This window comes from Hippichthys cyanospilos, chromosome 7 (assembly GCF_059441005.1).
Source record: "Hippichthys cyanospilos isolate Australia breed blue-spotted pipefish chromosome 7, RoL_Hcya_1.0, whole genome shotgun sequence".
In the NCBI taxonomy this organism is placed as follows: Eukaryota; Metazoa; Chordata; class Actinopteri; order Syngnathiformes; family Syngnathidae; genus Hippichthys; species Hippichthys cyanospilos.
The window spans coordinates 12,235,599-12,260,757 of record NC_142375.1 but is presented as its reverse complement, the minus strand read 5'-3'; the positions used below and the strand labels follow the sequence as shown (position 1 = coordinate 12,260,757).

Genomic DNA, 25,159 nt, shown 5'->3' with positions numbered 1-25,159 from the left:
TATCACGTGATTACCATCGTCGAACGAACTCGTCAAATTATAAAAGTCTTGTGACGTACGTTTCCGAACATCAATAACTTAATGGCATGGAAACATGTGTCTCCGTTCCTTAATTATAAACAACTTATTTGAACACATGTTACTTAAAATTCTTAGAGCTCAGCAACCTTTTCAATACCATTATTTGTTTAATTTATTTTTATTCACTTGTCTTTTTTATCGTCTTCAAATTATTGGTGCTCGATTAATAAAGACGCGCACTATCAGTGACTTCAATTTTCACAAACGGATTTGCAGTTTTTAAAATAAACTGACAAAGCAAAATAGAACACTTACCGTTTATAGGCCTATTTATAAGATTCTATAGCGCAAATAGCACACTAAAATATGTTGCTGTAAATTTGTAAATTGCACAATTCTACTACACTAATAATAGTAAAATATCTTTGTAACATTTCAGTCAAAGCTGAGTATTGTATTTTATACACATACACACACATATATATATATATATATATATATATATATATATATATATATATATATATATATATATATATATATATATATATATATATATATATATATATATATATATATATATATATATATATATATATTATGTACTATATGAATAACTCACATTTACTGGAGGATGACATGATCCTTTTTCTTTTAGAAAGAACAAGGGCGTAGAACTAGAGAAGTACTCTTGAACATATGAATTGCACTATTATATTTTGATTTTTATTCTTCTGATTTTGTTTATTTTATTTATTTTGATGGAATTGTTTGTGTATATGTTCAATAATATCAAAGAATCATTCAATCATATGTACAGTACACACATATATAGATGGATAGCTATATTGATAGCTACATAGATATTAACAGTTGCACAATCTTAAAGTGCATACATGTTTTTAAAATTTGTTTCATGTGTGTTCTGTTGGATCAAGTAAGCTTATTGCACAACTTGTCACGGCCAGACTTGGAATTTGGGATCTTTCCTGTTTGAAGAAGCAAAGGTCAACAGTCAAGTGAAACATTTACATTGTCCGGACCCTCGTTCGGAATGTTGAGGTATGGGAGAAGCAGAACAAATGTAGTTTTCAGTGGATTTTAATATTTGTATGAATGTGTGAAACACACAACTGATCCATTGCTTAACACTGAAGATATGACACAATCTCTTCACCTTCAGACTTTAGAGACATCCTCCCTCAAATCATATTGGTCAGTGAAGTGCAGGCGCCTCCCACTTAGAGAGGCCAACGTCTGCACACAGCAGGTCCACAACCTCAAAGTATCACAGCAATCTCTCCGAACGTCACCTCCCCTCTGATTTACTTTCTGTTGACAATGTGGTGCAGTCGCGTGGCACTGCGTCAACTCCGGGCGGCTACTATCAAGCCATTGTCTCTCACTCGGGCTCCACTAGGCTTCATGCAGAGGAACATGTCAACTCTACCCCGGGTGTATGTCACCCGTCAGATCCCGCCAGAGGGCCTGAGGATCCTCCAAGAATCTGGACAGTGAGTGACCCGGCCACATGTAAAATCACTGATCGCGTATGTGCAAGGAATATTTCAAACGGTCAACATTTGATCCCACGTAGTATTTCAGTGCTCAAATACAAAGTGCAAAGTGGAGTAAACCGTGGGGGAGGGAACGGGGGTGCTGTTTGTCAGCCTGTAGGTGAGATAAGACATGAGACCAAAGTGTATCGCCACATGCGGTGACTGAAATAAAAAGATGTACCAAGAAAATAGTTTGGCTTGAACGGTTTTCTTAAAAAAATGTTTGCGATCAAAATGTGCATTTTCCCAGAGTGCAATTTGAGCTGTGGGACTCAGATGACGTCCCAGTACCAAGGAAGGAGCTTCTTCAGAAGGTCAAAGGTGTCGATGCCCTCCTCTGTGTACTGACTGAGAAAATTGATGCTGAACTGTTGGATTCTGCAGGTTTGTGCCCACACTTAATATAAATTACACATGATCATACACACATGAAAGTGTTGGTTGTGTTCCTGTAGGTCCCAACCTAAAGGTCCTCAGCACCATGTCTGTGGGTTTTGACCACCTCTCTCTGGAGGAACTGAAAAAAAGGTGATTCTGATGTCACAGCTTACTATTGAAACTGAACTATAATCGAAGTCAATACAATATCCAGCTCATTGCCCAAATCTATACAGACCATTTAGACTCAACTAGTCATTTGACGCTGGTACATTTCATTAGCAGTGCAAATTAAATTAGTAACAAGGAATACTGAAGTTAACAAAATTCATTCTTTTTCAGCCTTCAAATCTTGGCAATAGAGTATTATTCTGGATATATTTGTTTTTTCGAACCAGATGGTCAAATGTTTAAATAATGTTTAAAAAAAAAAGAAACCACCATCCATCCAGATGGATGGTTTAAAAACTGCATTTTGGATTAGATTTTCTGCGAAACAACATGACACAAAGAACCAATTCACATATCTCACAAGATCTTGGTTCCCTAATGATGATGACTGATGAAGATAATAATAATAATAATAATAATAATAATAATAATAATAATAATAATAATAATAATAATAATAATAATAATAGTGCTCCATTGATAATGTTGTGTGCTCATGCAGAGGAATCCGTGTGGGTTACACTCCAGATGTTCTGACAGATGCCGTCGCTGAACTGACTGTAGCTCTACTGTTAGCAACTTCCAGGAGGCTCATCGAGGCCACACACGAAGCAAAGACGTAATTTGCACCCAAAATCCTCCATGCACACATTCTAAGCTGTCTTATAACTTTTGAGACCTTTTTATCTTGGCTTTAGAGGAGGTTGGGGAACTTGGAGAACTCTGTGGTTGTGTGGGCATGAGCTGGCTAACAGCACTGTGGGTATTTTAGGCCTGGGGAGGATCGGTAAGTACTCCAGATAACAAACACATCAACCTGTCACTGATATGTCTACTTTTTTGACTTGCTGTGGGTTTGCCAATTAAGGTGTGGCGATTGCTGAACGCCTAGCTCCCTTTAAAGTGAAAAAGTTTATCTACACAGACACGGCTCCCCGGCCTGACCTGGCCAGTGGCATTAATGCAGAGTATGGTGAGAATCAGTCTTGAGCCTTTAATTTTGTCATTCAGAATCATCTTTATGAAATATTGTCATGTACTCTCATGCCGATGACCACTCTCTTTGCTGTAGTGTCATTTGATGAGCTGGCAAAGCAGTCAGATTTCCTGTTAGCGTGTTGTGCTTTAACACCTGAAACACATCAGATATGCAACAAGAGCCTTTTCTCCAAAATGAAAAAAAACTCCATCTTCATTAACACCAGCAGGTAAGCGCTTGTTCCGCCTTCAATCAACCTTGTTAGTAAGCACCTTTGTTGTTTTAGAGGCGGCGTTGTGAATCAGGAGGACCTGTATGAGGCATTAGTTGCTAATCAGATTGCTGGCGCGGGACTAGATGTGACGGTCCCTGAGCCCTTACCCACTGACCATCCGCTCTTTACCCTCAAAAACTGTGGTAAGTTTGTTGAAGCTGTTCGGAATTGTCTCGGGGTAGAGAATGAGAGGTCATAAGGTGTTCCGTGAGAAATTAACCCGTTTCATTTGAACCACGGGTGTCAAACTCAAGTCCCGGGGGCCAGATCCGGCCTGTCACATCATTTTATGTGGCCCGCAAAATGCTGATTTGACTTCAAGTTTCTGGCTAAAATACAAAACTTACAAGTTGTCTACAACTTTTAAAACATTTTTGAGGGAAAAACGAGCATTCTTTTTATTTGCTACTTTCTCTTTTGAACATTTTTTGCTAACATCTGATTTCAAAAGTAGGTAAGTGTGTGACAAACACACTTAAAATGTCTTCACTGTCATAGCGGCCCTCTGACAGAAACTATGACCACAATGTGGCCTATAATAAAAATGAGTTTGACACCCCTGACTTAAACGATCATTTATTTATGAAAACGTGTTCCACTAAACGGGACAAGATTTCTTTCAAACATCAGTAAATTGAGACAAAGTCATTATTGTTTCAGTAAAAATAACTTTTTTATAGTGACATACCATGAGATGTTTGTAACGTGCATGTCCCTGGCTCAACTATTGTTAAGGACCACTGTCTTGATGGTACACTGTGAGATGAAGATATGTCCTACAACTTCCTTTTCCAATCAGGGCTTGCGCTATTAACTCATGAGCACTTTGGAAAATGTTTTGAAAATCCTTCAAATACACAAACAAGCTTCAGACACGCTTGAAGTGCAGTATGGAAAAATCAGAGTCCTCACAGACCGTAAAGTAGTCTTGCTATCAGTTCCTACATCTGACCTCACAAGGTGGACAAAAATTCCCAGGCACACTCCACAACAATGCCTTGATGACCTCATGTTTTTATCTGCATGTTCCATTCGTCCCTACCATCATGTGCTTTACGTTTTCTCCTAGTGATTTTGCCACACATTGCCAGTGCATCTTACAGCACCCGCAACGCTATGTCCAGCCTGGCAGCAAACAACCTTCTGCTCGGTCTCCGCGGTGAACCAATGATCAAAGAGCTAAAACTGTGAGCTGGATATGGTTCTGTTAAGGAGAGCTGGCAAAAAAAAGCCACCCTATATTCACATTTTATATTAAAAAGAACAACAACATTGTGTCATTATTTTTGTTTTTATTAAGTGTGCATGTACATTTGAATAGACTTTACATTACAATCACCAAGACCTTGGTCCTCTTATGTTCACGCTATGTTAACATTACAGGGGAAAAACAAGAAATCTTGACTGTTTGGCCTCAATCAACAAAAAGCCTTTTAAGTGAAAAGGCGTAAGGCAGCAACCGGAGTCAGGAAATTATGATGAAAAAAAGTGGCACAGGCACAGAAGTCTATCAGAACGGACGAGTTACTTTTTAGACTTTTAGAATTCAAAGCAATAAAAAGAAAGCATGTTTTTCAGGAGGAAGCATGGCATTGCAATAGGGTAAAGCCATCCATTATTTGAATTATGTTGTTTACTTGGAACTTGTTTGCACAACAATTTGGAATTTGTGGCACATTAAAAGTCACATGTTCTAATACTGTGTTTTTAGGGTTTGTTATAGACAGTGCTTTTCATAAAATTAGCAAATAAATTCCCCATAAGGAAACATTCTTTGTAATGATTCATTAGTACAAATAAGGTGCTCAATAGGCGTGATTGTGTAATTTTCACAGAGTATTCTGTAATACAAAAAAAGTACAGAAAAAATACTTTTTTTTAACGAATCCCATTTCAGTTAACTTATAACACTGCATGAGTATGATTTCTACTAGCAATGGGAAAATGAAGGCACATGAACCCCTAGGCAATTTTTGTTGTTGAGGTGGCATACTTGGTTTAAATATGCAGAAATGTAATACGTTGCCATCTAGATGAGACAAAAAAAAAACATAAGTGGTTCATGAGTCTTCATTTTCCCACTGCTAATTCCTACTCAGAGGACTAGTCTGCTCCTATTTACATCGCGCCAGACTACCAGCTTTTTTTTTATACGTTTCTATTTTAATGACGGACAAGCAACAACAAGCCTAGGGCAACTAGTCAACTGGTGGTCACAGGTAGATACATTTACACTTAATTAGAGAAAATACTGTAAAGTCATTAGTCCTGTCTTAAGTAAAAGGTCAGAAAAGCGGGCAGATCAGAACACGAAAAAGCTGCCTACCTTTAACAGGCATAATTAAAATGAGACACATTCAATCAATCTGTGATTTGCTATAATAGCAATGATTTGTCTGTGTAACATGCACAATGTGAGATGCAAAAGACATGTTCAAAAGCACTGAAGTGAAACACAGTAAACATATATGCATGACTTAAGTTTCTTTCAGAAAAATAAAAATCATCCATGGATCCACATACAATTAATTACATTTCACAAATCTTGCCGAGAGTCAGTTTTCTTTCACACATCGCTGGCAATGCTTTGCTCTCCTTCACCATTAAGGCTAGAAATTCTAGTCCTGCTTCTGAATCCAAATTAAGGTGCGCTTTGTATTTTCCAGTGAACTGGGATAATTCGGAAACTGTACCATACATTTGTACTGGGCAGGTGCACTTCAATGGTCGTGAAATTAAAATCCCATCTGTAAACTGAAAAGGCAAAGGTGCAAAAGTACCCTTTGACATTAGGGTTGAATTTATTGACAATATTTACCAATCGTCCAAGTCTCTGGGCGGCCCGTAAATCTCCATCATGTAACCGACGGGGTGAAAGATTGTCTCACCGAGCGGCTTGATTGGCAAATCATAAAAGTGACATCATCGTGTCATTAGCTACCTTCGCTGAGGGCAACTGTCTACAATGTGATGGATAACCATCACAGTTGTTTGCCCTGTGATCAAAACTGGTTTGTAGCACCCATCTTGGGAAAAAAAAGGATCTCTAGAGTAGCGCATTGGACATGTTGCTGCTCTGCCAGCGAAGACAGGTGGTCTTTGAATGCTTGTAGAGGTGTGACGACTGGCTGAAACGCTTGCCGCACTTGAGGCAGGCGTAGGGTTTCTCTCCCGTGTGCACTCGGATGTGTTTCTTGCAGTCGGTCAGCGTCAGGAAAGTTTTACAACAGATCTTGCAGGCGTATTTGCGGGCGCCCTCCACCACCAAGACGTTGTGCTCCGACAAAGCCTTCTTGCACTTGGACAGCACGTCTGCGGAGGCGCGGGTCAGCTGAGGGGGGAGGGAGGTGGGCCTGCCGCTGGCCATGTCGTACCCTGAACTCTCATTAAGGAGCATGGGGTTCACGAGGCTGGATGAGGAAGAGGCGGGAACCTGAAGTGCGGCGCCCTCCTCCCTCCCCATGCTGTTAGTCATCTTGGGGGCGATGCGCCTGTAGCCGGGGTAACCCAAAACGGCCGGGGTTGCTCCCCCGGCACCTCGTGGGGGTCGCCCCAAGGAGTGTAGCCCCAGACTGGAGCGCTGGAAGTCCAGACCAAAGGGGTCAACTCCTCCGCGCCCTTCACTCCCCCCACTTTCTCTTGGGTTCCCGTAATTGTCATGAAGTGGGCGAAGGAAGAGGGAATCGGTCTGTAGGTTGTTTCCAAAACGTGTGCAACCTTCACTACTGAGCGCACTGGACTGCAGCAACGCCGACGGCGCAGAACCGGATGGTCCAGAAGCCTCCTGCCTCAAAAGGAAGTTATGAGCAACGGCATCACCAGTGGTGGTGTTGGGAAGGTCATCCTCTCCACCCATCATACTACCACCGCCGTTCCCGAAATTCTTTGGGCCGAGGAAGCTGGAAATACTGAAATCAGGTTTGCTGTTCAACGCGTTGCCACAGCCAAAACCTCCACCGCCTCCCCCCATGCTGCTTTTGAGGAGAAGCTGGGAGCCGGACAGTAGCAGCGAGTTGGAGCTGGGCTGCGGTTCTGAGGTGAAGCTGCGGTCGCTGCTCTCGGGACTCCGCTCCACCTTCTCCTCTTCTTCCTGGCTCACTGGCTCGGCCCGCTCACTGCCTTCAGCCTGTGACGTAATGTCACTAATTTCATCGGCGGGCTCGGGTGAGCTCAATGGCTCCTGTTTGACCAGCACCTGAGAAATTAAGTAATTAGTACCGATTGTAAACATAGCATTATGCCACTTTTGCAAATTTTCCAATCTTCAGTTTTGAAAACGATTAATTAATTGAACGAAACAGATTTACTGCCCAAATTGGGCCGATTAAGTGATTACCATTCTCGAGAGGCTTTTTCAGCAATGTTTGTTGTGATGAAAGAATATCTGTTATTTTAATTACCATTAGTCCACAACTCATGTTTTGGCAATTCATCATACGCATTTTTACGTTTCGGTCCTGGATAGGAACCATGTTTAAGATTTGAGTGTTGAGGTAGAAAAAAAAAATGCATCACCAACACCTACGTTGAACTAACACAATTTACCTTTTGTTCTGGTTCTTCAGCCTCCTCGTCATCCTCGCTCCCTGATTTGATCTTCACTCGGTTGCTCTGATGGTCTCCATCCTCCATGTCCTCCTCCTTGCCCACCACTCCCTGCATTATTCCCATGTCGTTACCCTCACACCGCCCGCTGTCTGACTGGCTCGGCATCTGAGGATCGTCTTGAGGGGCGCACAGCATGCCTGCGTCCAGTTTGGAGTCGTCCCCCATTTTGTGAGAGTCTGGCGAGAGAAGCGCTCCTTCCTCTCGGTCTGCGTTTACGCCCTCTTCTGAAAGTAACCCCAAGTTCGGGGCAGAGGGCCGTTGCCTCTGTCTGGGCTTCTCTTCGGATAGGCCCGGGGAGGCTTTGCGCTTGTGGAAGCGGCGTATAGGAAAAGAAGCTCTTTGTTCCACAACCCTGCCCTCCTCCATCCCACCTAAAGCCGAACTCACCAAGCTGAGGCCGAGCTGCTGAAGCAAGAAGGAGCGCTGCAACTTTGAAGTGGCTGCATTTGCAGACAGGTTGCCGTTGGTGGCTAAAGAGGGGTTCACCAAGTCTGATACCTGCTGCCTGTGTCTCTGCTGCTCCTGTTGGTGGTGAGGTGGGGGTCTGTCACATGATGGGGACATGGGCAGTGTTCGTGTGGTCAAATAGTGTTTGCAGGCTTTGACCACATTGTTGAGGTGGAGATGGGAGGCGGCAAGCAGGATGTCCATCACGTTACTCTCTCCCAGCATTAAGGTGGATGTGTACATCATGTCCACAAGGGCAGCAAATGCCTCTGCTGTAACCACCTGCAAAAACACAATACTGTTGTTGGGTTGCATGCATAGTGGAGCCTGAAACGTCAAACACCTCAAAACTTATATATGGTGTGACATTGAATGACCACGGTGACCAAACTATCTTCAAATTAGCTTTCATTAAAGGATTGACTGCATGTGTGGGACTGTCAACCAAAGCTGCCCCCCTCGAAAAAAAAAAAAAAGAATCAATTTGAAGTGATTCTCCTTTGCATAGCACTTTATTGATTCATGAAAACAACAATCCATCTGTAACCCACAAAATAAAAGGTTGCTCAGCCCGTATGTGCCACTTAGAAGTAATACTTAATTCAACCACAAGGGAACATATTTCCCTAATTCAATAATTACACGTAAGAATCATACAATACACTGATTAATTGCCTTCATATCTGTATATAAGGAATAACACGCTTGATCAGACAATGTAGACATACAATAGTTCGTGTATACTGCCATGAGGAGCTGCCCTCCATTTAATGGGCCCCCATTTCGAGCTCTGGTAAACTAGGCCTCTGTTTGCTAAGAGTTCAAATATGTCTTTATACTAAATTATTCTAGTGAAAGAAATTCTCTAAAACTAAACAGAGTTCTACAAGTACTTTGGACTGTGAAATGAATCATCATTTCATTTTCGAAGATGCATGTTCTTGTAAAGGACATGGGTGAATTGAAGAATGGGCAGGACGCCAGACTTACCCTGACTGGTCGCCAAGCAATTACCAGGCACACAGAGAGCCATTCAGTCTTAAAGCCGATAAACAAATGCAAAATCTCAGTTAACATGCTTTCAGTAATGTGGGAAGACTCCTCAATTTCAACCCAGAAACTCTGAAATGCGAGGCAGGTGTGCAAAACTATTTGTCCACTGGGCTGTCAGGATTATTCACCTGAGTATACAGTAATTCAAATTGCCAACCAAATCAGAAGTTGGCCAACCGCGTTACAGTTTGTGATGGAAAAACAAGTTGCCACTGCGATTATCAACAGGATTCTCACCTCGCTGTCCAGCTGGATCATATTCATGCTGGCATCTCCCTCTGCAACCGTGAACAATGCTCTAAAGTGGGTGCTGCAGGCCGCCAGCACGGAGCGATGGGCCTTGAAATGTCGGCTGCCCACCACGATGACACAATCACACAGCTGACCATGCAACCTTTGATAGTTTAGCTGCTGGAAGATCTGCTCAAAGTGGCTTGGAAAATCCATGCTCCTCCTGACAACACAATAAAAGCAAGTTAATGGTAGATGAGCCAATGCGCTCAGTTAAATTTAGTGGTGTGATGTTTATGTCAATTATCCATTTGCCTTTTTGAGGGTCAAATGAAAATACTTTTCCCATCATTTTCAGGCCTAAAGTTGTGTTGAAGAACATATTTGCTGATTTACTTTTGTACATAATGTCCACATCATGAACTTTTTGTAGTTCAGTAGCTGTACTTGTCATAGTAGGTTTAATGCAACAAATTTACGTACTATTTAAGTACTTATATTGAGAATAAACACAAACTTTGATGCATCACATTCCCCTTGCTATTTTCATTCGTCAATCAATAACCGCTTGAAGGATTGTTTTCGGGTTTGTCCGTGAGAGTTCCTCCTCGGTTTCAACATGACCCAAGGACTGAGTTTTAATACAAATGTTTTATTATGACCCACCACTACTCAGCAGGTATGCACGAATACTTGTTTTAATTAAATTGGGAAATAATGAATGGAAAAGTTTTGACATAATTTGTCTTGATTCAATCGTCACAAAACATCTCGCATTTATGTTCTGCTTGGATAACACTTTCTTAGGCTGAATTTACTTTCACTTATGCCACGTTATTCATTTATTCGATTGTTTTAGCTCACCAGTTAGTACTCAATCTACTCAACTTCTGAGTGTATTTTGTATAAGCGGCTACTTGAGTAAACAACATCATTTACACGATAGCTAAGCAGCAATGCCGATGATATAATAAATAGTCAACACCTCTGGCTATATGCGTTAAGATGCACAGGTAACGGGTTAGTTAAGCTGAAAACACAACCGATGTCGGGCGTTGTCATAAGGTATAACATTTAATTACCTTTGAAGAGTCAAAAGATGGATGCAAAAGCCGCAGAATTCAGGCCCTGGGAGGCTAAAGTTAGCTGGCTATTGACCAGCTGATTGCCAGCAAGATGATGCGAGGAGATGCATTAAGTTAGCCACCTTGGTGTGGTATCGGTTAAATTCGGTGATTTGAATGTATTGGCGATCCAAGCTGGTTTGAGTAAATCTTTATCGCCCGGATCCAGTATCCACGTCCCCGGGGATTTACACGCATCTATGGCAGCCTGCCTTGTGGGGGCGAAAGAGCCAAATGGGGTCTTGTTCACTCCAGCGACTGTTTACGTCCTCGCCAGATTGTAGTCTCACCCAGAGGGAATGTTTGAAACAAAACCCGCGGATGAAAGAGGCAGCTACGGACACGAGTATATTAAAAACAAGTACAGTACGGTCATTTTGCCTAATTACCCTCCTCAGACAGATTTTCCCCACCAGACTCACAGGGCGGCGCTGTGCTCATTGACCTCGCCGAGGTGAGCAACCGTATTCCAACAATCGACCGCTAAGTGTCGCTACAGCCAAGTATCACATTCACCAGCATAGAAAAAGTACATACGTCAACTTCATGCAGGGATCCGGATCCTGGAAAAAGAAAAAAAAGAGAAAAACATTGAATTCAATTCCGTTAACAAGTTTCCCCCCCTCTTTAATCCAGAAGAGATTACTCCATCCATCCATCCATCCATCCATCCATCCATCCATCCATCCATCCATCCATCCATCCATTTTCTAGCTCTGCTTATTCTCACAAGGGTCACAGGCTTGCTGGTGCCTATCCCAGCTGGCTTCAGGCAGTAGGCGGGGGAGGGGGGGCACTCTGAACTGGTTCATAGCCAATAGAGGGCACACGGAGACAAACAACCATTCACTCACCCAATCACACCTAAGGACAATTTAGTGTGTCCAATACACACCTTGCATGTTTTTTGAAGTGTGGGATGAAGCCTGGAGAGAACACACGGGGGCTCATGGAAAGCATGGAAACTCCACACAGGAAGGCCGGAGCCAGCTGGATTTGAACTTGGGTCCCTTAACCGTAGGATGACATGCTAACCACTGCCTCATGAGTCGCCTCAGAAGTTTCATTTGAAACCAAAAATGTTATTTGTTAATATAGTTTCATTTGATTCCAGACGTGTATTCTTTTGAAACCAAAGTTTCGCTGAATATGAATTTTTTTATTCTATTATTTTTTTAAACCAAATGTTTGGATTCTTTTTTTCTTATGTACGTGTATTTATGAAACGGTTTGTTTGAAACGTGGTGGTGGTGGGTGCAGATCTCATTTTCTTTTACTACAAAGCGGCTTGTTTGATTCCAGAAGGTTTCGTTTGAAAGCAAGTGGTATTTGACTTTTTTCAGCACCCGTGGCAACGTAAAACGGTTGCCTTCTCGCTCAGCCAGGGACCCAAACTGGCGAAAGCGGAAGTTCGTTCCCGGAAGCCTCTTCACACACAAGACAAGCGCAACACAGGACAGCAAACATGGCGGCCTCCTGTTCCGTAGTGTGCTGCGGGGAAGACTGTGACTCGGATAAAGCAGTGATATGTAATTCTTTTATTTATTATTTTTAATGCGTTATTACTGTAGATCATGGATCTATTTGATTGTGTTAAACTTAATTTAAATTTGGTTTTTATTGCAATCGCCTGTTAGAAGCACTGAAAGGTCTGTTTTTCACGATTACTCACTTTCCCACTGACTAACACAATCGATTATTTATTCTGCTCCAGTTCGATTTTCCAATGGGTGTGTTAAAAATACAGAGAAATTGGACTTCACGATGTACAGGAATGTAGACGAGGCTAACCCACGGAAAAAAACTAGACGTATACTGGTGAGAGATGGGGCATTACTGTCTCTTTGTGCTTAATCTCATGGTTTATTTTGTGTGTGTGTTATTAAATTTTATGTATTTATTTAGGTGGCTGAATCAGACAGGTTGTCCTATGTTGGGCAGAATTTTGGAGCAGGAGCCCTTAAATGCAATAGTCTTTGCAAGTACGTTGAATTAGGTAATGAGGAATGCAACATACTTAACGTTGTTGTCATTGTTTACGGAATGTCATGTTTTTGTTCCTTAGCTACTATATTGGAGTTTTGAATAAGCAGACCATGGAAATGGAACTGCACAGTGCACAGCTTTTCAACATGCTTCCCGTTATACCAGGTAAAGAGAGAAATCTATAATAAGTGGATCCTGAAATACAATCTTCTATGTTGCTTGACACAGATTTAAGACGATTACGTGCGTTTTGCCTAACAACATTAATTGTTACACCAGGAGAAACTACAGTGATGACTGATAAGGATGTATCTCAGACATACAAAGAAAAGGTACCTTTTCCCCCCAGGCTACCTTAGTTACTGTGGTGACATTTAAAATTCAGTGGCATGAATCCTACTTTGAAGAACAGAAATGCTTATTCCCAACATTAATTAAAGAAAAAACATGTTCAAATTCCAAGCACTATACTTATTAATTATGTCATCTGAACCCTTCTGATGGTGTTTAAAAAAAATACAAAGTGCACTTTTATGATTTTAAAGTAAACATGTTTGGGAGTTGATGTCTTGAATTCTCTGCGCAGGTCGACTCTCTGATAGAAGCATTTGGTACCAACAAACAGAAGAAAGCGCTGAATTCTCGCAGACTGAACAAGGTGGACAGCAACATGCTGCACCAGGCAGTCATAAAGGCTGCCAACACTGTCATTGATGAGAAGGGTCTAGAAGGTAAGTCCAAGGAGCAAAGTGAACATACTGAAAAATGGATTAGATCATATAATAAATATAATGGATTCAGCATATAAAGTCTGGTTAAAATAACTGAATAATATCACCACATAGAGATGTACTGTATGATAATAGACAAACATAAAAATACTATGAAGTGACTGCAATGCCTCAAATATTCAGCCAAATATATCAGCTACATACTTTTTTCCCTAAAAGACATGTTATGATGAATTGTTTTTCTCCAAAGCTTTGCAACAGGAAGTTTTTGAGAGTGAGTGGAAGGCAGAATTTGCTCTCCACCTTCCTCCATCTAATGCAGATGCAGATACACCTGAGGAAGTTTATCCATTGAATGAACGTATCCTTCATTTGACTTCAATCCCTCCGTGGGTGACATCAACATCAAAAGAGCTACTGATTGAGTCTTGTTTGTTTTTTCCTTATGAGTACCCACAGTCCTTACTCCAGTGGAATTCAAGGCTTTGGAAGAAGCTGGTTCCAAGATGGCAGCGCTCACTGCTGAAGAGTTGAAGACTATGAAAGAGAGTGGAGGGTAGGATTACTTAAGTCTTGTGTCCATCAAGCAGTACAGTTCAAATCAAGTCAAACTTTACAGGGTTCTAAAACGTTCAGCAGACTTGTGCAACTCTAACCTAGAACACATCTCTTTAATGGTGTGTGTGTGTGTGTGTATATATACATACATATATATATATATATTTTTTTTTTTCTTTTCTTTTTTTTTTCTTTTTCCCCCATTCTGTAAGTAAGATGGTCCCCACAATTAGCGAGCCTGGACCGAGGAACTTCCAGGGCCAGCTTGTTAGAGGACCCAAGTGCGCTGGTACTAATGTCTGACAGATATGATGGTGCCAAATTAGCCAACCCATTTAAGCACATAAAAACAATTAATACAATTTTAAACTGGATCCTAGAATTATTGGGCAGCCAGTACAAGGATGGAAGAACTCTTGTTTTTTCCTAGTCAGCAAACAGGCAGCTGCGTTTTGTAAATGGTGAAGTGCTGACTGGTTGAGACCAACAAACAAAAAATTACAGTAGTCTTGACGTGCTGTAAAAAAGGTATGAATAGGTTTTTCAAAACCATTTGTGGGGAGATACTTTTGATAAAAGTCTCAACTGATAAAAGCTTGTTTTGAGTGTCAAGCTTAGTTCAAGTTAGTGCACTACAGTATGGATCAAATGTAAATAGTGGGACATTTTTGCAGAATGACTCAGTGTTTCCCAACCATATTGTGTATTGGATATAGGGCCTTTTCACTTCTATTTTGCACCAGCATACACCTCTCATTTATACCATAAATGGTATTATTTTTTTCTTTGGATGGTTGTATTTTTTCATTTTCTCCATCAATTTAATATTTGTATTTTCCCATTTTGAATCTGTTAAAAAAAAAAAAAGTATATCGTCGGATGATCAAAATCAACTTTTACAAAATAGTTGCATTGTAATAGAAATTCCAGCTAATTGCATAGCCCTATTTTCCAGCTTATTGTGAGCAGTGACTAAAACTCAGAAAGTTGTCAGTTGAATATGACATTTTTCTCAATGTATTGCAAATGAATCCTAAATTCAGAGTAAGTATTTTAAATTTTGGACATTGCGGTGTGAAGGGTGCAAAAAATAGGTGAAAATAGCTCTCTGGTGGCTTGATCCAGGGGCATTTCTTCGCAAAACCAAAGTGAAAAGCCACATTGTTGTCTTTTCTGAGCTTTTAGTTTTTTTTTTTTTTTTGATTTAGGGTACTGTGTGCTGTCAAACACCTGGAGAACCTGCCCAGTGACGATCAAGCTCGAGAGAAGATGTCATGCTGCGCTTATTATCTTTCTTTGCTTCTCAAGCTGTCCAGGCAGAAGAACATCAGCCTCAAATGTCAGTGAACATTTGTCACTCCTGAAAAATGTAACACTTTGTGTCTTTGGTAATACAGTATTCTCATTTGTTTTTATAGTTGGAAAGGAGGAAGGCTGCCCTCGCATTGTGCAAAGCAAAATATTCAGGACGTTCACAGTGGAGACTTTCAACAATGGCAGGTATGATGATGATCTTGCCGTAAATGTATGTATCATCATATTATTATTTAAGGTATAAGAAATACATAAGGCATAGGGAATTTAGATTCAATATGATCAACGTTTTGTTTCATCATTTTTCAGGGTTCTTAACATGGTGTCCGCTTCAATGCGCGTAAAATTAGCAGCATACTGCCTGGCTCTGCTTCTGCACATGGGTGACATGACTGTTGACCTCACATTATTGCATCGGGACATGGCAATCAGCGAGGCTAGGTAGGTGGTGTTCTTTGAAGATGGAAGACTTCACAAATGTTCATACACGTTCAAAATCTGATATTAATTAATCACAGTTGCTAATACGGCAAATGATTTAAATCCCCTGCTGTTTTGGCAAGAAGGCTTATGCACTCATCATGCCTAGAATGTCTAGGGTTAAACACAGTGCTTGTTTTTATGTTATGGTTACTAATATTGGATCTCTGGCGAGTACAGGTTGTACCTAATGGAAGTACTGTATTGGGGTCAGTAACAAATTCTCCTGTGGCATTTTAGGATAATCGAAGTTGCAAAGTCAATGGGGCTGACCTTGGCAAAACAAGCCCGTGGAAAGAATTCTGTAGCTGGCCTGCAAGATGAACACAAACAGGCTTCCCTCATCCTCCCTCTTGTCAAATATGATCAATTTGTGGAGAGAAGAAAACGCAAGCGGATGCGTTAAGGACCATCGGCACCGTTGAGAACTGTTTATTTGTGAACAAATAAAGTGAAAATGCGATTACAAACATGTTCTACAGTTGTCACTGACAGATACAGACAAATGTAAATGCATTTATATAAGTGTACAAATAGCTTAGATGGTTTAAAACATATAGGCACATTAGTCAGTCATATTGCACACAGAACATCTCCCTCCCTCTTTTAGGTGATTATCACCTTGTGCGTATGTGGTAAAACTCCAAATGTGGAAAAAAAATGAATTTATTTGGTCACAGCACAGACTCACAAGTTAGGACATTTATTAAGTGATTGGAGCGGGAGTTTTGCTTTTTCTGTACATAAAGCTCATTCTCCAGCAACATTTCCTTAAAAATGTCTTGTCAAGGCACAGTGTTACCTCGTAGAACATCGAAGGCGGCGTCTCTGACTTGTTTGGCTTTGAACAATTTACAAGACTTGTCAACACTGACAAACGGGTAAAGCACCTAATTGCATAACAAAAAACATTTTAAAACTGGACCCTCCATATAATAAGAGTCTTCATGTAGGCAACACACTATTTCCAGGAACCTTCATATATCATGGTCAGAAGAATAAACCACGGACGAAGCAATAAACAGCAACTATAAATATGTGAAAACAACTTTGAAACAAACGATTGTGCACAACGCATTCTTGTTCACCTGGCTAATTTTGTAGTGCCAATTAGAGGTCACGTATAGATTCGAGCAGTTGTGACTGAATACAACAAACGAGTATACTTAAATGAATGCAGTGATGTTTTGTGATAAAGACAAACTACACACGCACAGATTTGTTTAGATTACAATTTGTAAAGCGCTGAAAAAAAACTCAAAACAAATATAAACTTCCATAACATGAATTTTGCTTTGATATTAAGGAACAGGTTATACTAGATTTTTTTTGTATCCGTTGGGATCGCCAAGTCTAATGACTGCTGCCCAAACTTCAAAAACTCTGGACAACATTGAGAAGGTAGAGATTAAGTCAACTGCTTATTAGAATATTAAAATGAAATGATCTTTTATTAATACTCAAATTGATTGAAAAAAGAAAAAAAAATCTAGAAAAAATTGATGATTTGAAAGATTTTCTAATCAATGTACTTTTGTTTTTAGGCAAGATCCAAAAACCAACGGGTAGAATTTCAGAAGGCAGTGATGTCTGCTTTAATTTTGGGCAAGGTCATCCTGAAAGGATCATTTTTAAACGCTTCTGAGATTTATCACAGGATAGAGCAGAACATGCTGCCACTGTGGCAACCGCTCTCCACAGTGGCGCTGATCCTGGTCGTCATGGAGATTCCCAGTCGTGAAGGGTATTGGGAGGAAGAGAGGCCTGAAGGTGAGCTGGTCGGGGGACGGGGGGGAGGGTTTTCTAGAATCCACGGGGGGACAGATGTACAGCTATAAAGAAAGAAAAAAAACTGATGAAAGATTGGCTCAGTGCACATGCAGTGTTGGAGACAGTCTGGCACAGTGCGGGTTGCTTAGATACCTGCTATTATGTCGTGAAATACTGTTGTTGCGTAACACACAGCTCTCATTGCAGGGGCCCGAGTGTAAAAGGCTTTTTTTATTATCTGGGTGGCCCTGGAACAGCTGGTTATCAGTGACGACCGCTTTTACTGCTCCCAGTATTGAGATGGCACAACCCAGCGTTGGTTGGACACGGTTCCGCAGCACCTGTAAATTACAAGATGAGGGTCATATCATTTTGAACGTGTTTTTACAGATAATGTCAAAATGCAATACCTTGACATCACCACTTCCAGACACTTGGATCCCGTAGCCGCAGTTTCCAACCACGTCATTCTCTACCATCTGTCCGATCCCGGTGAAGTTGACGCCGTGACTGTTGTTTTCGTATATGCCGTTGCTGCGAATCTCCGCACGGGAGTCTTTCTCCACAGTAACGCCTCCGCGCAGATTTGCAAGAATGCAGTTGGCAACTAGGCGGGTCAGCTGACTGCTCTGTAGCAGGGCAACGCCAACGCCCCTGTTACGGTTTAGGAGGTTGGCATAAACGTTGAGTGGCTCGCTGGTTTTAACATACAGACCGACGGCTTCCCAGAGCGCAGGAGAAATACGGGGGGAAAAAAAAAAAACATCAGATATAAAGAATGGCAATGAAAAATGTATGACAGGTGTTTAACTACCTCCATTGAAGCTCACGCAGTTGTTCTCCACCAGCGCCACACTGATGGAGCGGCGCCCTGAATGCCGATCGTCCTCGCTGTCCAGGTCGCTCTCCCATGCAAAGAGTTCTCCCTCCTCATGTAAGTTTTCCTGCTCGTCCCTCACATCATCTTCTACCACGCCCCTCCTGTCGCCGCTGTCATCTACACCGATCCCGTCGTGCGCCAGCCAGTTCCCTTCCCTGGCTTCTATGTTCTCTGGGTCCTTCCTGCAGAACACGGCCAGGCCGTACATGTAGTTATGGGTGATGTAGTTTCCTATGAGCTGCGGGAGGCTGGATGACATAACCCACACACCGCAACCTTTGTTACCTAATCAGCAAAAACAAAAAACAAGAAAAAAAATAAACATCAACATGTAGAAGACTATGCTGATGTTAAATTAAGAGAATAACATACAGTAGACATGGTTTCCCTCTATGAGCCCCCGGCCTCGCTCTCCCACTACGATGCCGTCTGAGTATCCATAGCAGATATAGTTATTCTTCAGGATTGGGTCACCTCCTCTGCGGATGTCTACACCTCCCCACTGATTTTCCTTGATGACATTCTCTGGAATTGAAATTAAATGTTTACAGAGCGCTTTATGCATTTAGCTTTTTCACACTAGGGCTGAACGATCAATTGCATTTGCAAAATAATCACCATGTGATCAAACATGAAATCCTACAGTATAATGTAGAACAACAGATTTTTTTTTTTTTTTTTACAATAAAGATGAATTTTTTGTTTGATAACAATAATACAAGAGGAACTTCCAATCACATCAAAATCGTAATGGAAAAAAAAAAGATCACAATTTCTGGTAGATTTTACTTCACAATCATTCAGCCCTAGCCACACTGGTGAAGAACAAATAACACCCCAATGCTGGACTTACCCGTTAGAATTCCTCTGCCATTTTCATTTATAGCAATCCCAGCTGCTTGTCCTTGGAAGATGTGGTTCTCACTAAGAAAAAGGGTAAACGTGAACAATGTTTGTGGTGCAATGTGATTTGCAATCTGATTATTCGGGGGAGGAAAAGTCACAACTTCCCTGAACTGGTTACAGGGCACACATAGCCAAACAACCATTCACAGTCCCATATACACTTAAGGGAAATTTGGAGCCTCCAACGAAAATCCACACAGGCACAGGGGGAACATGCGAAGTCCAGATAGGAAGGTCAGAGCCGGCACCAAAGCCGTAACCGCCGGACTGTCAGGCAGACGTGCTTACCAATCGGCCACTCCGCCTCCCCAGTATTCAGACATGATCTCCTTTCAACTGAACACATTTATTTCAATACACCAATAATTCTTTTTTGTCGGACTAACAAAAGCTGAGGGGGGTCCTAAAGACCAGTTTGGGCTATGCCATGTGCCTTATCCATTCACAGCTGAAATACCCTGCCCTTTAAAAGGTGCTTGACTCCAACTCCCTCACACCCACATCTCTATTAGTCGCTCAGATTCCGAGATTGCTTTTTGTGTGTTTGTCGTCTTTGTGTACCAACGTCTGCATGCAGTAATGCGTCGTTGCAAAGTGAGAACACGTACCAGACCACAGGGTTCCCACTGAAGAGGATATACACGCCTGCTTCCTTGTTGTTATAGATCCGGTTGCTCCGAAGTGAGCCCTTTCCATTGCCAAGCACAACAACCCCAGAGCGTAAGCCACTGTGTATTCTGTTACACTAAGGGATAGAGAGAGAGGAAAAACAAGCTCAGTGTAAAACAGATCAGATATTCTGTACTACCAAATCACTGGACAGAAGTATTATTAGTTAGGGAATGAGTTGACATTATCACACAATACTTACTGTCACAATTATTCTTCATGTGTTCAACAAATACACGGTGAAATAAAACAAATGGTAACTTATAAAAAAGAAAGCTTTACTTTCCACGATCTCATAGATTGTCTTCTACCAATTGGATGACAATTTTCAAATAAGTGTCTAGTTTGTGTCCAGGTTAATAATGCATTATAGGCCACTCAGCATTTATATACCCGTGATTGCTAAATTGTGGTAACACCACAGACATATTTACTGTACAAAATCCACTCTGTGTGATAGTTACCACAATGATGGGGTTAGCTCCTTTCCTGATGTCCAAGCCCGCCTCTGCATTTGAGTGGATGTCATTTTCGGCGATGAGGCCCTGAGCTGACAGCCGCAGGAAAACGCCTGATGCTCTGCACTCACACACTTCATTGCGCAGCATCACTATCTAGAAAAGGTTGACAGAGCGTTCGGTTGATTGGGTTTTGAGTCATGTCTGTTTGAATAACCTTCAACTCTGCTCCAAATAGGAATATGAATTTGTTAAAAGATACAGGGAAACCTCTGAGGTTGAATATTCCACAACTCTGTTGTGGATGGGTGAAATGGCAAGTTCGGAAGCATAGATAGATAGTGTTGGATTGCATAAGAACGACGGGAAAATGCAAGTGCATACGGTCTGATGAATGGCAATTGTAACTTTAAAAAAATGCTCTGACGACACCTTTGATAAAGCTACAGTGTATGTATTCTTTCTAAGGAGTTTGCTTTACCATAAAAGTAGCTCCAATTGAGTTCACCACATAAATGTCAAACACAGAGCTGCAACTGCAGCCACAGTTAATGATAGCAACAAAGACAGTAATATAGCGAGCCACAGCAAAACTTTAGGCCAAGCTAAATTTAAGTATACCCTGTGTTTGAGGCAGTCTGCAACAGACAGGTTGGATGTTTTTTTTTAATGTTATCTAATTATTTGGTGATTGACCAAAAAAAACCAAACACCCCAAAAAAGCACCGTCTCTCGTGACTGTCGAAACTGAAGGTCGCATTCTGCACTTAGGACTATTGTCCAGTGGAAGCTAAATGGTTACAACAGCCTACGTGAATGTCTGGCAAATAAATAAATAAATAACCAACGCCACTCTTTGGGTGTTGCCTATGAGCTTTTTTTTATCCATTTTGTTTTTATTGTGAACAAATATCATCTCCCTTTATTTGCTTCCTTGGCTACTAAAAAGAATCTGTCAGTATCAGCTCGGGTCAGCCATATTGTACTTTCTGCAATTTCTATATATTTTTCAGCGGATTGCTTCGAGTGGGGTATTTGTTTTCTAAGAGGTTGATGAGCATCCTACAATGGATTGCGTATGACCTTAATGGTTTCCCTGTATCGTGATTCATGAACATATTTACAACTGAGTTCTGGATGCATCTGACGGCATAGTTCAGACAGCGGAAAACGTTGCCCTCCAGTCGAGCTTGTCCATAATTAGACATGTGTACTCCTCCCTTCCCGTCCCTGAAGAGACAACGCCTGATGAGACAGCCAAGAGTGGAGGACAGGAACATCTGAGCATCTGGGTCCCTCTCCAGTTCCTGCTGAAGGGTGAGGGGTTCCGGAGTCACACATGGGGGATTAGGGGAGCAAGCGGATGGCAAGAAGCCATCTGCACGAGGCTTCAGTAAGTGTGCCAGTCCATGGTTGTCACATGGTATTTTGTAAGCCTGTGAAAATGTGTTTTTGCTGATTCCTCCCTCTTTGTTCCCATCATCCTCACCATCGCTCCATTCATCTGCTATCACTGTACCTCGATCACCTGCTTCCAATCCGTTTTCCAGACTCCAGTCCCCCTTTTTCACAGTAGTATCAGAACAAGGTCCGCCAGTGGAGTTCCTTTTGTGGGGACTGCTATTGTTGTTCCCAAATGGTGAGAATGTCCTGGCCAGGGCAGCCATATATTTACAAGCCCAGTTCTTTTCGGACACTGGCGAACCTTCCACGGATACGGAAGCGGCATCGCTCCCGGAGAAGTCACAGCTGTCCAGTAAGCTAAGAGCTACACTGAGCAAATGTACGGAGCTGCCTTTTGAGAAAGAGCAAAAGCGTGCCTGGCAAGTCCCGGGCCCGCGGACTTGCAGCTGAGCCCCCTCAAAGTTGCAGTTATCCAGTTGGACGTGACCCCATGATGTCTACAACAAAAAAGGGTGGAAAAGAAGCACAAGTTACACAAACACCATCACTGACCATTTTGTCACAAACGCCAGCCTGACAGAATACATCAGCTATATTCAGATTAAGAATAAACCAGGACAATACCGGGCCTTATTTCAAGGTATTGGTACTCTATAGACTCCTGTGTGGAATTTGCATGTTCTCCTCGTGTCCACATGGGTTTCCTTTGGCCACTCTGGCATCCTTCCACATTCCAAAAACATGCACGGCAGGTGCATTGGACATACAAAATTGTCTTTAGGTGTGATGGGTGTGTGAATGGGCCTTTAAGAGAAGCCCTCAAGTGGCTTGTGATAAAAATGAGTTTGACACCCTTGTAATGGTTCTAGAATAATCAAAATAGGCTTTACCTTGTAGACCACAGTGGAGAACCAGGGGGGCATGAAAACCAGATTACACAGTCTGGCAGTAGGGCATTGCTGCTCCAGACATACTAGGAGCGCCACCTCACCTAGTCTGCCCAGTCCAACCAGCTCCACGGGGACCTTCAGGGCCACCTCAGCTTGCTCTTCATACACCCCCGGATGAAGAACCAATCGGTCATAAGGCCCAGCCACTCCAAGAGCTCCTCGCAGGGTCTCAAACTCTAACCCGGCACCCACATGCCAGACCCTGCGGTCTTTCCGGCGCCTGAATAAAAGGAGGCAGGCTGTCGACTGGTGCTCGGGTCCATTTTGAGTCCAGGTGCGGGTGGCCAGGGCGTGCTGCTTGAGGGCCTCCCTCCACGATGGGGGCTCCTGGTGAGGCTTACTGGGCCAGTTGGGGTGTCGGCATTCGGGGCAGCATAAGCACAGCTGTCTCCAGCGGGTATTATCCAGAGAGAGGACGAGCTCTCTCCAGGCACGGCACACCTGGCAGCAGCGACCCAGGTCGGGTAGAGGCAGGTAGGCTAAGATAACTCTCCACAGCTCCACTGGGAGGCTGCAGACCTCCATGACAGCAGGGCCGGGGGTGCTGCAAGGAGACACGCAACAGCAGTAAACCGTTAGCGATTGCACAACTAGATCAACAGCTGACATTAAAATGAAGGGGGGGGGGGGGGGCGGACTGCAGTTATCATGCAACGAAAATGTACTTCATATATAGTGTATTCAGGCAAATACCAAGGTGCGTGAAGCTAATCAAGCGATTGAACGAGTAGCCTAGCAATGCAAGCTAGTTATGAGTCAACAGCGCTAACTATAAAGTTACCGTGTTCGGGTAGCGGCGCTCGCAGATCTGTTAGAAAGTCAAGTCCTACCTTTTAATCTCACCGCTTAGCCATGTTTGGGCATTGTATCAACACTACGGGCTCACGGGTCGGAGCCGTCCGCCCTCGTGATACCTGAGACGACGACTTTCTTCAAGATGCTTTCGGAGTTCAAAACAAAGCCTATATCCAGGCTGCAGCGAGAGCGCCATACTAGCGGTATTGGGAAGATGACATCCCTCCTCCTCCTTCACCTCCTCCTTCTCCTTTTCCTCTTCCTCTTCCTCTTCCTCTTCCTCTTCCTCCTCCGAGAGTCTGGATCAGGCTTTTTCAAGACGAGTCAGTGCCACTGAACTACATTACATTCATGTAAGTTCTTCGGCTATCCAGTGCAAAGAGATGACAGCCTAACAGTTTATCCTCAAGCAACAATTACAAGATATGCGATTATACGTATGTTAAAAAAGGTAGATTTAAGTAACAGGGCATATATTTTGGCGTGTTATTGTGGAATTTTAAAATGAATTCATTGTTCACCACTAGATGTCACTATCTTACGCAGCCCGTCCCTAAATAGTGGTACAGTTTTAAAAACTACTTAAAAATGCTTTACCGAATATTACTCATGAGCATTCTGTCGGCATCTTTCAGAAGGGTTCCCCTGACCATTTGTGCAATTATTACCTTCAATAGGTAGAGTAGACGCCACAAAATTGGTTAAGAGTATTTTTTTATGTAGCTCCCGCTTGTGTAATCATGGCCTTCTAATTAATAGTGTTTGTGGAGAACAAAATGTATTGGTTCGATGTCCTCGGGGGCGCCCATCGATTCCGTTACTCAAAACTAGCAAATTCATTTTTTCTTTCATCCTATGCGAGCAGAAATGCCTCACTGAACTTGACAATTGCCTAGCAGCCATTCAAAAAACGGACACCATATGATCATTTTACTCAATTGTACAAAATTAAAAACGGAAACACGTGTGCTCAAGGGTCGGGTATCGGTTTACCAGGGCTCACCTGTTTTCTGGGTTTAGTCATGTGATGATCACAGCTGAGCAGTGATTGGTTGTTACCTAAGCATTGATAAAACAGTAGATGTTGGTTATAATGACAATTATACTTATTTAGTTCGTTGACTATTTTATTTAATTATTTAATGGGGCATTTATTTCTTTAATTCTGACATTTACAGTCCACCATAAATAACCGCTAATCCATCGGATTTTAGAAGTACGTTTTTACCAGAAGGTGGCAATGTATAGCTAAACAAGATTTTAGTTGCTACTTTTAATTACTTGCTCGTCCTTCTATTAATAGACCGCAACGTATTTCTTTGGTCCAAAACAAGTCTCAACATAGGTTATTCGGTTATTAAACGGTGTGCAGCACAAGTTGGAATGCTATTGCATCTTTTTAAAGTTTTTTTT

General features: G+C 42.0%; 4 protein-coding genes across 5 annotated transcripts; 2 read left to right on the top strand and 2 right to left on the bottom strand.

Annotated features, from left to right (window-relative positions):
• Positions 1-1,288: 1,288 nt before the first annotated feature.
• Positions 1,289-4,657, top strand: grhprb (glyoxylate reductase/hydroxypyruvate reductase b). The gene is made up of 9 exons (XM_088418923.1): positions 1,289-1,535; positions 1,831-1,964; positions 2,036-2,108; positions 2,632-2,748; positions 2,828-2,916; positions 2,998-3,102; positions 3,202-3,337; positions 3,395-3,525; positions 4,452-4,657. The coding sequence occupies exons 1-9, from the start codon at positions 1,363-1,365 to the stop codon at positions 4,571-4,573; spliced, it is 1,080 nt and encodes a 359-aa protein (XP_088275049.1). The 5' UTR covers positions 1,289-1,362; the 3' UTR covers positions 4,574-4,657.
• zbtb5 (zinc finger and BTB domain containing 5) lies at positions 4,655-11,287 on the bottom strand. Its single transcript, XM_088418920.1, has 4 exons — positions 10,804-11,287; positions 9,728-9,944; positions 7,928-8,719; positions 4,655-7,577 (listed from the first exon to the last, which is right to left on the bottom strand). The coding sequence occupies exons 2-4, from the start codon at positions 9,935-9,937 to the stop codon at positions 6,429-6,431; spliced, it is 2,151 nt and encodes a 716-aa protein (XP_088275046.1). The 5' UTR covers positions 9,938-9,944; positions 10,804-11,287; the 3' UTR covers positions 4,655-6,428.
• Positions 11,288-12,226: 939 nt separating this feature from the next.
• Positions 12,227-16,384, top strand: polr1e (RNA polymerase I subunit E). Of its 2 annotated transcripts, XM_088418921.1 has the most exons (12): positions 12,227-12,374; positions 12,560-12,663; positions 12,751-12,827; positions 12,911-12,996; positions 13,111-13,163; positions 13,418-13,562; positions 13,813-13,923; positions 14,022-14,118; positions 15,329-15,459; positions 15,539-15,620; positions 15,744-15,875; positions 16,155-16,384. In XM_088418921.1, exons 1-12 carry the CDS (start codon positions 12,311-12,313, stop codon positions 16,318-16,320), a joined length of 1,248 nt encoding a protein of 415 aa, XP_088275047.1. In that variant the 5' UTR covers positions 12,227-12,310; the 3' UTR covers positions 16,321-16,384. The 2 variants fall into 2 exon arrangements, with proteins under 2 accessions (XP_088275047.1, XP_088275048.1); XM_088418922.1 differs by lacking the exon at positions 12,227-12,374 and having other exon boundaries at positions 12,607-12,663; positions 12,751-12,841.
• On the bottom strand, positions 16,332-23,988 carry fbxo10 (F-box protein 10). The gene is made up of 11 exons (XM_088418919.1): positions 23,782-23,988; positions 22,892-23,495; positions 21,722-22,498; positions 20,604-20,753; positions 20,079-20,215; positions 19,418-19,488; positions 18,937-19,089; positions 18,499-18,849; positions 18,095-18,405; positions 17,838-18,025; positions 16,332-17,746 (listed from the first exon to the last, which is right to left on the bottom strand). Exons 2-11 carry the CDS (start codon positions 23,474-23,476, stop codon positions 17,566-17,568), a joined length of 2,904 nt encoding a protein of 967 aa, XP_088275045.1. The 5' UTR covers positions 23,477-23,495; positions 23,782-23,988; the 3' UTR covers positions 16,332-17,565.
• Positions 23,989-25,159: the final 1,171 nt, after the last annotated feature.

What these genes read in the sequence shown, in the direction of transcription:
- grhprb (XM_088418923.1), top strand. Translation starts at nt 1,363, where the DNA reads ATGTGGTGCAGTCGCGTGGCACTGCGTCAACTCCGGGCGGCTACTATC. An exon ending in CTGGAGGAACTGAAAAAAAG is followed by an intron (nt 2,109 to 2,631) that starts GTGATTCTGATG and finishes GTGCTCATGCAG; the next exon opens with AGGAATCCGTGTGGGTTACA. An exon ending in TGGCATTAATGCAGAGTATG is followed by an intron (nt 3,103 to 3,201) that starts GTGAGAATCAGT and finishes TCTTTGCTGTAG; the next exon opens with TGTCATTTGATGAGCTGGCA.
- zbtb5 (XM_088418920.1), bottom strand. Translation starts at nt 9,937, where the DNA reads ATGGATTTTCCAAGCCACTTTGAGCAGATCTTCCAGCAGCTAAACTAT. An exon ending in TGATCCAGCTGGACAGCGAG is followed by an intron (nt 8,720 to 9,727) that starts GTGAGAATCCTG and finishes GTGTTTTTGCAG; the next exon opens with GTGGTTACAGCAGAGGCATT. An exon ending in CTGAAGAACCAGAACAAAAG is followed by an intron (nt 7,578 to 7,927) that starts GTAAATTGTGTT and finishes TTAATTTCTCAG; the next exon opens with GTGCTGGTCAAACAGGAGCC.
- polr1e (XM_088418921.1), top strand. Translation starts at nt 12,311, where the DNA reads ATGGCGGCCTCCTGTTCCGTAGTGTGCTGCGGGGAAGACTGTGACTCG. An exon ending in AAAAAACTAGACGTATACTG is followed by an intron (nt 12,664 to 12,750) that starts GTGAGAGATGGG and finishes GTATTTATTTAG; the next exon opens with GTGGCTGAATCAGACAGGTT. An exon ending in CTCAGACATACAAAGAAAAG is followed by an intron (nt 13,164 to 13,417) that starts GTACCTTTTCCC and finishes TTCTCTGCGCAG; the next exon opens with GTCGACTCTCTGATAGAAGC.
- fbxo10 (XM_088418919.1), bottom strand. Translation starts at nt 23,476, where the DNA reads ATGGAGGTCTGCAGCCTCCCAGTGGAGCTGTGGAGAGTTATCTTAGCC. An exon ending in GATGCATCCAGAACTCAGTT is followed by an intron (nt 20,754 to 21,721) that starts GTAAATATGTTC and finishes AACCTTTTCTAG; the next exon opens with ATAGTGATGCTGCGCAATGA. An exon ending in AGTGGGAACCCTGTGGTCTG is followed by an intron (nt 19,489 to 20,078) that starts GTACGTGTTCTC and finishes CCTTTTTCTTAG; the next exon opens with TGAGAACCACATCTTCCAAG.